The sequence below is a fragment of the Pygocentrus nattereri genome, chromosome 3 (genome assembly GCF_015220715.1).
Source record: "Pygocentrus nattereri isolate fPygNat1 chromosome 3, fPygNat1.pri, whole genome shotgun sequence".
NCBI classification, from domain to species: domain Eukaryota; kingdom Metazoa; phylum Chordata; class Actinopteri; order Characiformes; family Serrasalmidae; genus Pygocentrus; species Pygocentrus nattereri.
This window is the reverse complement of record NC_051213.1, coordinates 18,245,487-18,257,197: the sequence shown is the minus strand read 5'-3', so window position 1 is coordinate 18,257,197 and position 11,711 is coordinate 18,245,487. Positions and strand designations below refer to the sequence as shown.

Genomic DNA, 11,711 nt, shown 5'->3' with positions numbered 1-11,711 from the left:
TGCAGAGTGGAGTTTTTGTGTCACAGAGTTTGTTTCATTCTGTCATTGCCTTTCATTTCTTTGCTGACTCTCTTTTCCTTTCTTTCTTTCTTTCTTTCTTTCTTTCTCTGTCTCTCTCACAACACTAAAGTACTGTTGGAAAATGAAGTGTGCCTGTGTGTGAGTTCGTTGCGTAGATGAGCTTGGCGTGACCTTTTCAATCTCAGTCCTTTTTGATGTTCTTCTCTAAGTGGAAATACAGTACTGGACTGGAGAGTGTGCGTAACAGATGTTTTGTTCAGAGAAAGACAGAGGGTGTGTGTATGTGCGTGTGTGAATTTTTGCTTGCGTATGGATGTGTATATACAGGTGTTTTACTGTGTGTTAACATCCATTCAGAACACTTCCATACACTCTTCACACTGTAGCGTGTCTAGTTCTAAATACAAAAGGAAGCGGATCTAGACATTCAGTGATGTAATTGAAGTATTTTAAGTATATGTCTAATGGTATGTTCTCACTGCAGTATACTTAGCAGCTGAAGATTTTTCAGATTAAAAAAAAACTGAGAAGGGTGGAGAGTGACAGGAAGAAAGAGCAGGTGAGGAAACAATGACACAGAGGTGAGTGGAGTGCTAAGAGAGGCTGACGCTTACAAAGAAGAGGAACAAAGGAGTGAAAACAGCGGCTGAGGGAGATTTGAACTGTCTTTTGCGCAAGGTACTGTGAGTTTTTTTAATATGTAGTTGATTTACTTCTTACTGGGTTGTATCAGTTGTGTATGCTTTTGAATTGTTTCTTATGGCAGAATGGACTCAATTTACATCCTAAGCAGCAGATGCATGAGTCATACATTGAGATGTTACCTATAGGACCACTTTTAATCTGTAGACAGTGTTGCTACACATGTATTTACTACTATATTCTGCTTTAGCAGTCTATTTGTAGAGTTGTAAGTAGCTAATAACTTTCACTTTAAATGAAATCTGCATTAATTTTACTCTTCATGTCTTTTACTCATATTTTTGCATTTTGGAGATTTTCAGTGGCTTGATTACTTTATACATTCTAATCAGTATCTGGGGTAAAAATCAGTAGCATTTTTTGAAAAATTTTAAAAAAGTTCCTGCTGCCAGAATTGATAGTCTTTTGAGACTGAAAGACATAAGTGACAGCCTTTTAATATCTGCTGCATGCTTATATTGTGATTTGCTCCCATGTGATGGACTATGCATATTAAGGTTATAACTATTTTATAATTGTAGATGATGGTGAAAGTGCTACTTGTTGTCATGGTGATACTGACGGGTGGTCTAAGCTCCGCTCTACCTCTGGTGATTCTCTCATTATTATTTAAAAAAAAAATTCATTCATTTCACAGTATCATGTCAGTTGCTTTTTAAGATAACTTGCTACACTGCAGGACCGTGTTTAAATTAGAAGCCCGCTCCTTGCGCTGCAGTTACATGTAATGTCTCAAAAATCTTATATTGTATATTTTTCTTGACTGTTTTTTTTTTCTTTTTCAAATTAAGGGAGCGGTCTACACTCACTCTACTGCAGTTATACATTTATGATTATGTAGCCCGTACTAAGCCTAACCAAGTACTGAGCCAGTGTAGCTATGGTAATTTGGTGTTGATCTTAGAAGAACGAAAGAACTCTGCTACTTTTTAGTGACTTCTTAGTGTCTCATGTCAAAATCAGGAAGCATTGTGAAAACACATTCTTCATTTGCAAATTAGACACATAAGCTTATAGATCATTAAAGGAGTAGTTCAGCAGAAAATTAAATTTTACAGGGGTTCCCCCTTACGCCAAACATAGTCAATCAGCTGAGATGTATTCGGTGTCTGAAGTCTGCTTATTTAGTTTGGAGTAGAGTTATGAGACTCTACTCCATAAAGCTGCTTATATTTGATTTTAACTGAACTAGTCCTTTAGGCATAAACTAATTTATGACTTATGCGGTTATGCTCAACAGGAAGCTGAAAGTACAGACTGCAGAGAGTGTCCAGCAGGTGAGAATTCTATACCTACTTCACTGTTTTAGAACTACAGAAAACACATATATGCCTGTTTCTGTCATTTCGCCCTCCGGACAGGCTTGGTGATTACAGTAATAAGGCTTGCGGTTTTGCTTGGCAGAATTCATGAGAAGTGTGCCAAAGGAATCTTCACTCTGTCTCTGTCTCTCTATCTCTCTCTTTCTTTTTCTCTCTGTTTCTCTGATGGGAAATGGTGCGTCTTGACACAGAAACATAAACCACTTCCTTCTGTAGAACACTTGCTCTCTCTGCTTGTAACGTCCTGTTTTGCTGCTCTCATTGCTTCTCATTCCACAAGTCAGCATAATGAAGACATGCTACACACACACACACACACACACACACTCTCTTATACCTTAAACACCCCCTCAACCACACATACACCTTTGTATATATTGTGCATATGTGGTTATGCTGCGTATCCAGGATGAGTGTTTTCTTGCACTGACACATAATAGCACTTCTGTCTGGCCTTTAGATTTTACTATTTTCTTTTACGGCTATAGAGGGGAAGATGGGATAGATGCCCCCTTTACAGTAAAATCAAACCGTATTTGTGGTTTAGCATGTACAGGACGATGACACATAAACCAACACAGTTGGGAGAAATTAACAGCCAGTATTAGCAGCCATTAGCCATAGCTGCTATTAGCAGCCAGTATTATTTTTATAGTACTAAACCTGACAATCCTGTATCAGAACTTCTTGTAAGATAACCTTTCAGGTGGAGAATTGTTTAAATTTCTAAATGTAAATGTTTAAACATGGTTTTGCATGCATCTTTTCCATTTTACTCTCATTACTAAGATAATTTACAGAGTACCAAAATAAGCAGTAACACTCAGTATTTAATTATAAGGACTACTGATTCAAAAATGCAAATGATGAGTGCATGTCAGACTAAATTAGATGTGGCTTTACAGACTCCAAACTCTAGCAATGCGGCTAAAAGCATTGAATTCTAGCTCTCGTGTTTCAGCGCTATTGTTAGATATGACTAGGGCATAATGCTACTGGCTAGCCAGTTAATCTACAGTGATCAGCTTTGTGCCTGCAACGGGGAAGTCCGCCAAAATTTCCCTATAATTCAATCACTGAGATGTAAACAAAGTCATTTAGTGTGGTTTGCTGTAAAATGGTTCATTGCAGACAGAATTACAGACTTAGGGGCTGCAATGTCTACAACAGAAATGTATCAATTTAATCAAATCTAACTTAGTCATGTTTTTGGGGTGATATGCTCATGGGAGGTTTTGCTTTAATCCATCCTTCCTTTTACACATTTCCATTATGTAAAAAATTGTAGATGAGCGGACCAATAGAAACAATCGAGAATTATTTAGAATAAAACCTCTTTACATTAACTTACATTAAAAATCAAGAATGTTTTCCTGTAAAATTAAAAATTTGGAGATAAATTATTTTCTTTGGATTGCGATTTAATTTACACTTTCTAAACCATATTATGAATTGACAAAAGATAACCTTTTAAATTAGAAATGTGGTCATCTAGACGGAATGTCTGAAAAAAAGTCTGATTTCTTTTTATGCTGCTGTGCTTCCAGTAACATATTTTGTCTTCTTCTTCTTCTTCCTCCCAACCTTCCAGGACAATACTTGTTAAGTTGTCATGAGTGTTCTTCATGTACTGAAGGTTCCTACACAAGCCAGGTGAACAGAGAGAGCACATGCCATCCCTGCTTCAAGAACTGCGTGGCAGGTAACAGCTTCATCTGTTCTTTATACTGCATGTACAAATCCCATGATGCATAAAGAGGAACTCTCAATAAAAGACGGTTGAAGTTATTCCTCAGGTAGAAGTGATAAATGTACAGACAGGTGAAGACTCCCATGCATTTGCAATTTTTGATCTGATATATTTGTTTGTGTGTGGGTGTGTTAGCGTTTCACATGCAGGTGGTGAAGGCATGCAGCAATGCCTCTGATGTGGTGTGCCGCTGTATGGACGGCTTTTTCTGCAGTGAGAAAGATCGCTACACAGACCACTGCATCCAGTGTGAACCAATTCAAACTTCAACCTCACACTCAACTACAGCATCAACCACTCTGCTGAGTTCTAAACCTATGCCTAACCCGACCCCGACTCCATTTGGTGAGAATATGCTTCACATTTGTGATTTTGGAAAAGTTTTGTTGATTTTAGGGAACAGGAATGCTGTTATACAGTGACATGGACCTAAGGTAAGTGATTAAGTTATACTGTAAGTCCAAAATTTCGTAGATACCTGCTCATCTGAAAGACTTATACGGCATTTGTCCCACTTTGCTGCAGTAACAGCCTCTACTCTTCTGTAAAGGCTTTACTCTAGATGTTGGAACTTTGCTGTGAGGATTTGATTGCAATTAGCCACAAGAGCATTAGTGAGGTCAGGAACTGATGTTGGATATTTAGTTCTGGACCACAAACTCTTATGCATGATGACCTTAGGCTCATGTGTGGCTGCTCCAGAGTGTCCCATTCTTATGGCAATGCATTTCTATGGTGATTATACAACCCATGCAGGTACACATTACAGTATATTTCAACATCATCGGTTGTAATCTTTCATAAATCATCTTTGTTCTCTCTCTCACTCAGTCATTTCCCCCTCACACGTATTTTCTCTTGCTATCTTTCCCATGCTGTCATTATTTCTTTCTTTCTTTTAACCTTCCTTTCCTTCTTTTTTCTTTCACTCCCTTTCCCTCTCTCCCTTCCTCACTGTCTTCTCTCTTTCTCACTCTCACCCTTCATTTTCTCACTCTGCCCCTCTCCAAATCCCTTTTCATCTCTGTCTCTTCTGTCTTGCTCTCACTTGCTGCCCACCTCTTTCCTTTCTCCTCTGTCTTTCACTAACAAACTCACTCTCTCTCCTCCTTTCTCTCTCTCTCTCTCTCTCTCTCTCTCTCTCTCTCCCCTTTACAGCAGGTATGACAGACATTTGGATTTTAATTGTTGTGCTACTGAGTGTGCTACTTATCATCTTCATCACACTGCATCTCTGCCGGCAATATAAAAAGGAGTGCCTGAAGAAATGTAAGTGCACATGCACACTTATAAACTCACAATTGTTTTCTTCTAGTTTTTTAAAAGTTGTCCAACTTACTGCCATTTTTTATAGAATTTAACTTATTTCTTCATTCTCTTCATGCACCAGTGGTGAAGCGATGCTCACCCGGTAGTCAAAAGGTAAGATTCCATCACTATGGATGTAATTTCTAGAAATGTAGACCACAGACTGCCCATAATTTCATAATTTACTGTCTGAATGAATAGTATTTAGATGTAATATCTGCTAGTTCGCTCAGAGGAAGCAATGGGTTAGCCAACATCACTCTAGTAGAGAGATAATCACTGTGAAAAACAAGCATTAATACTAATGTCCTTTTCTTAAACCAGAAAAGATAGTGCTTCCCAATTTGTCAGCTCATATCAGCCTATTCCATGAAAAATTTTATCTAGTATGTAAACAGTCTTAAAGGTTTAAAACATACTGTTCACTCCCCAGTCTATACAGTCCGTAAATGGAAATTAGGATGCAAAAACAGTCTGTTTTATATGAATTGTTTTTGTGATGTCATGAAAACCTATTTGCACTTATTGGGCTGAGAGCAGTTCCAAGTTCCAAAAGCCAGTTTCAGCAACCGAGGATCAGAACGCCAAGGCCCACGCCTTCGGACACTGCCCGATCCACAATGCACCGAACCCCTACTACTGCCCCTCCCATCAGTGGTGGGTCGATTGGAGGGGGGACTCATGTAGCTCCTTCGGGCTGGGCCCGGCCGGGCACCATGAGTAAATGCCCGGCCACCAGACGCTCGCTGGCGAGCCCCTCCCCCAGGCCTGGCTCCAGGGTGGGGCCCCGGTAACCCTGATCCACGCAGGGTACACAAGTCCTGCTTTCTTGTTTTCATAGGGGTGATTATGGATCACACTTTGTCTGGCCTGTCACCTAGGACCAGTTTGCCATGGGAGACCCTACCAGGAGCTTTTGCTCCAGACAACATAGCTCCTAGGATCATTCAAGCACACAAACCTCTCCACCACGATAAGGTGGTGATCCATGTCATAAGCTTTGGGTAATGACCGAAAGAACAAGATTGCGAATACAAGCGGTCAAAATGAGTTTCCTCCGCAGGGTGTCTGGACTCTCCCTTAGAGATAGGGTGAGAAGTTCGGTCATCCGGGAGGGACTCGGAGTAGAGCTGCTGTTTCTCCACATCGAGAGGAGCCAGTTGAGGTGGTTCTTGCACCTCCTGGACGCCTCCCTTGGGAGGTGTCCCAGGCAAGTCCACCCAGCAGGAGACCCCGGGGGAAGACCCAGGACACGCTGGCGTGACTATATCGCCCAGCTGGCCTGGGAGCGCCTCGGAATCCCCCCCAGGGAGCTAGTGGAAGTGGCTGGGGAAAGGGAGGTCTGGGCCTCATTGCTTAGGATGCTGCCCCCACAACCCGAACCCCGGAGAAGCGGAAGATGATGGATGGATGGATGGATGGATGGATGGATGGATGGATGGATGGATGGATGGATGGATGGATGGATGGATGGATGGGCTGAGAGCAGTTTTGCCCCACCCATTCATGCTGAAGCTATAATGAATCTTTCAGCATGGACTGCTTTTAGAACGAGGCACATATACACACACATATAGGCCAAAAATACCCAGGGAAAAAATAAAATACAATAAAAATAAAAGAAAAATGTAGGATATGAACACTTTCATGTTTAAAGTCACCCTAGATTTTTATTACTGAGGAATTATATTACATTATATTATATTATCTTTTAAGATATATTATATTTCTTAATAAGAGATTAATTAGTCACTATTATTCATGATAAATGTTTTATTTCATTATATTTTCCCACAAAGTACATCAGGGTGCTACTGTGTGACCCTCCCTTTAATAGTTACAGGGGGACATTGTTACTACATCTTCTCAAAGAAGTGAGCCGATCAAACACATCCATGCAGAGGAGGTGCACCCACACACAGCTGCATCCACCTACAGCACCTCAGACTGCCCGACTCCTCAGCCGGTCAGCACAGAGCCGCCTCTACCTGCTGCTGGAAACCTGGGTACGTCGCCAGCAATTGCAGTACCGTCTCACCGGTTGGCTAAATTGTTTAAAGCTGAAATACCACTATTTACTTAAGGTTGGATCCATTCGGAACAGATTTGGATAACAGCAGTTTTTGAAAAGAATAACTGCTGACGTAATGGAAACACATTTTTATTTTTCTAATAAAGGTGGTATTTTGGTTAATAATATATTGGTATTTCTTGTATGTCTAAAGATCACTTGAAACAATGTCAATTATGAAAAAAAGAAAATTATTAAAAGTGCTCTATAATGTGTTTTGGAATGAAACCCTTCAAATACAAATACTGCTACATATATACATTTGTTTCTTAAATCTGTCCACATTGCACATGACGGCTGGTCAGGGAATATAGTTGCACCACAATCCATTACAATTATATATATATATACACTATATTGCCAAAAGTATTCAGTCACCTTCCATAGCCACAGTTGTATAAATCAAGCACCTAGGCATGCAGACTGCTTCTACAAAGCAGCTGCATCCAAACTTTACCAAGCACAATGCAAAGTGTCAAATGCAGTGGCATAAAGCGCTGCAAATGGACTGTAGAACAGTGGAGACGTGTTCTCTGGAGCGGCGAATCATGTTTCTCCATCTGGCAATCTGATGGATGACTCTGGGTTTGGCAGTTGCCAGGAGAATGGTACTTGTCTGACTGCATTGTGCCAAGTGTAAAGTTTGGTGGAGGAGGATTATGGTGTGGGGTTGTTTTTCAGGAGTTGGGCTCGACCCTTAGTTCCAGTGAAAGGAACTCTTCATGATTCAGCAGACCAAGAGATTTTGGACAATTTCATGCTCCCAACTTTGTGGGAAGAGTTTGGGGATGGCCTTTTCCTGTTCCAACATGACTGCACACCAGTGCACAAAGCAAAGGTTCATAAAGACATGGATGAGCGAGTTTAGTGTGAAAGAACTTGACCGGCCTGCACAGGGTCCTGACCTCAACCCGATAGAACACCTTTGGGATGAATTAGAGCAGAGACTGAGAGGACAAGCCTTCTCATCCAACATCAGTGTCTGACTTCACAAATGCACTTCTGGAAGAATGGTCAAAAATTCCCATAAACACACTCCTTGTGGAAAGCCTTCCCACAAGAGTTGAAGCTGTTATAGCTACAAAGGGTGGACAAACATCATATTAAATGCTAGCGATTAAGAATGGGATGTCACTCAGTTTCATATCAAGTGACGGCAGATGAGAGAATACTTCTGGCAATATAGTGTATGTATATAGTGTACTACATATATATATATATATATATATATATATATAGTTTTTTTACATTTTATTAACTTTACACACACACACACCCTTCTATATTAAAACATTTTCTAGTATTTTTATAGAAATAGTATGAATACATACCTTTTTCCTGGGTAGTTGCATTTACTTGCGTATCTACATTGGTTGCCATTTTAAATAAGATGTTCCTTTAAGGGTTCTTTAGTAAAAATGAATGATTAAAGGATTCTTTGTATTGTGGAAGGGTTCTTCAGATTGAGGGAGAATATACTTTAGATGGTTCTTTTGAAAAGGGTTCTGTATAGCACCAAAAAGCAGAATTCTATTTTTGCAAGCCTGACAACGTAACAATACAAGAATACTTTTTTGGAGCTATACAGAACACTTTTCAAAAAAGGTTCAATATAGAACCCTCTACAGCACATTCTCCATCAATCTCACAAACCCTTTCATGATGAAAAACGAACCCCTTAATCATGCAAACGGTTCTTTGAGTGTTCATGGTTCTCTATGGAACCTTTTTTTTTTTTAATGATGTCATGTGTATGCTGACTAGGACAGGATTAGGCAAGAAGATAGTTCCTGAACTTCAGCATCTGTCTGTTTGTGTGATCTTGTACTCCTGTCAGTTTAATTCTATAATCATGCTCATATATTTTATCTGTTAATTATAGGTATTATTATTGCCATAAGAAAAAAACATTATACCTGTTCATAATCTTTCTCTCTCAGGTCCTCTCCACATATATGGTGCAAACACTGTGTTTGTTAGTTTGCTGAACCAGTTTGGACAGAACGCAGGAGAGAAGGATGACGAGGATGTCCACCAGCAGAGTTTAAGCGAGAGTGATATGCACTGTCCTACTCCACTTCCTCTGTCCACAGAGGAAAGGAACAGAGACAGCAGTTACATCTCTTTTCCCTCTCAAGAGCAAGGGAAAGAATGCCACATGTCCAAAGAAGAAGGATTGTAATGGAAGTTTTAGTCCTTTCAGTTTGCTATACAGGTGCTTTGTGATTTATGAGGACTCTACACCACAACTTTGGCTGTGTGCGTCTGCGTAAAGCAGAGCGGCATGTCCAAAGATTGGTACACACTCATAATGTCACCCCGCTCCATAGCTGATCTGAACCTGTCGGCCTGGATCCCGTCAAAAGGCAGCATGAAACAGCTGGCATTTGCAGATGTGCACACATTTATGAATGTGTGTGTGAGTGTGTAAACATGTTTCCACACGTGTATGTGTGAAGATGTGGATGAGGCCTTGGCGTTTGTTTCAGTCATGCTGTTCACAATCGTAGATGAAGATGATGAATCTCCAGAAGGCCTGGATACAGGGCATATGGGTGGTATTGGTTGGTTTTTGGATGTCTCACAAAAACATGTTTGATTGCACAGCGTTTTAAGTGGGTGTCAAACAAAAAACATGTTAATTAGCATTTTAGATCCTGAATGATATAATAATTTGCAGATGAAATCTGATCATTGGTTTCTCAATAAAATTCTGATTACAAGTAGCTTATTACAATGGCAATGGACACACTGTTTGAATATGAGGAAAATCTAATTGACCATTTGTAAAAGTTCCACACCCCTCAGTTACTGTTTAGTTCATCAAACTGAACAGTTCAGACAGACAAAAAAGCTCAGTAGCACAAAGGAAAATATAGACGCACCCATAGGACTGCATCTGAAAACAATTTGCCATTCAGAAAACGACTTTATAGGGTGTTCACTAGATATATGCTTGAGGGTTGACAATATGAATGTATGGCACTTGAAAAAATAATAAAAAGGTTCTGGAAACCATCCTTGCATTAATTAAACCAAGTAAATCTGAAGGTTTCCATGTCTGATCTGCACTGGTTCAGGGTAAAATAGCTAAAAGGGCTACTGCTAAAGCTAATGCTGCAGCCAGTCAGAGCAATGATACATGCTACAAACAATAAACGTGATGTGTGCAAACACATTAACCCTTTACATGGCCATGTCCTGCTGGTGGGCCCAAAGTTTTATTATACAATTCTTTAACCTAAGAACAGATTTTAAGGGGTGAATATTTATGGTAAATTGTAAATGTGTTTACAATGAGGTCCCGTCTTGTTTAACCTGACTGATTTCTCAAGCTAACTTTCAGCAGTTAAGAAAAGTGCACTAGTTTGCTAGTTAATATTTGCATTAGACTTCATATGAAAATGCGTATTAATAATAACCCAGGTAAGGTTTGTCTTACCTTAGAGCTGGCATAATACTACCTGTTATTAGTTTTAATGTTGAGCTGTGAGTGTAGCACTTCATAAGAGTTTAATCCCAAAACCTTTTCATGAATAAACAGCACCACCCTCTACATCAGTGATCACCAACCATGGCCCTGAGAATATACCTTCCTGCAGAATTTTGTTACAATCTGCCACACCTGTGTTTTGTCATGTGTCGTAAGTATTTTTTAATTTGTCAGTTTTTGCTGTTTTTTAGAATTTTATTTTATTTATTTATTTATTGCTGTATATTTTGGGTTATCTGAATTTTAGCCCCTTAAAGCTCATATTTTAACAGCAGAAATTGATAATATATGTGTGATTACAGAAACACAAACCTGGAATTCCTATGCTTTCCAAGCCTTTTTACATTCACAAAGCTAGCTTGCAGTTAAAAAATCAGAGCTTAAACCAGGGAGATCTTCCTCAGAAGCAATCAAGTCAAATCCTTTAATCTAAGAAAAAGCAGCCCAGTGTATCCAGGTTTCTAGAGGTTGCCCTGTTGTTCAGTCTGGTACCTGTACCTTCTGCATCCCCAAGCCTATTCAAGCCTTATTCAGACTCACGTGAGATTACAGAATTGAGGTGCTGCTTCCTGCAAATGTAGTAGAAGTATTTATTTGATGCCTTGCACTGTGCAGTTATTAGTAAAGAGAGCACCAAAATGTGGTCTATGTAACTCTTTTTAGAGTATTTTATAAGTAGTTTTTGTTTTCAGTTTTATTTTCAGTACAGTATTACATTGTCACCGTCAGAACAAAACCTCATATCTCCAAAAACAGTGACTGTACAGGAGAAGGAAAAACATATATTTTATATTACATATTCTTATATTATAGTGTAAGTTAATGTAACGATTTTATTACAGGTTGGTAATAAATGGTCATTTTGGACTATTTCTGTTGATGTATTCATCAGAATGTTTACACAATGTAAAGTGCAGCTAGTGTTTTTTTAAGCTGTGGAAAAAAAAATTAAAAATGGATCACATGATTTTTATCTGACAGTGACAACATTGTAATGTCCAATTATTATTTCATTTTATGTTTTATGTTTCATTTTATCATCTT

The 11,711-nt window shown here is 39.2% G+C and overlaps 1 protein-coding gene across 2 annotated transcripts; it reads left to right on the top strand.

The window, feature by feature from the left end:
* Positions 1–343: 343 nt before the first annotated feature.
* Positions 344–11,651, top strand: si:dkey-260g12.1 (tumor necrosis factor receptor superfamily member 1A). Of its 2 annotated transcripts, none has more exons than XM_017700496.2 (9): positions 344–699; positions 1,245–1,313; positions 1,964–2,000; positions 3,637–3,747; positions 3,931–4,140; positions 4,957–5,064; positions 5,186–5,217; positions 6,941–7,109; positions 9,115–11,651. In XM_017700496.2, the coding sequence occupies exons 2-9, from the start codon at positions 1,245–1,247 to the stop codon at positions 9,354–9,356; spliced, it is 978 nt and encodes a 325-aa protein (XP_017555985.1). In that variant the 5' UTR covers positions 344–699; the 3' UTR covers positions 9,357–11,651. The 2 variants fall into 2 exon arrangements, with proteins under 2 accessions (XP_017555985.1, XP_017555984.1); XM_017700495.2 differs by having other exon boundaries at positions 346–699; positions 4,954–5,064.
* The last annotated feature ends 60 nt before the right edge of the window (positions 11,652–11,711 follow it).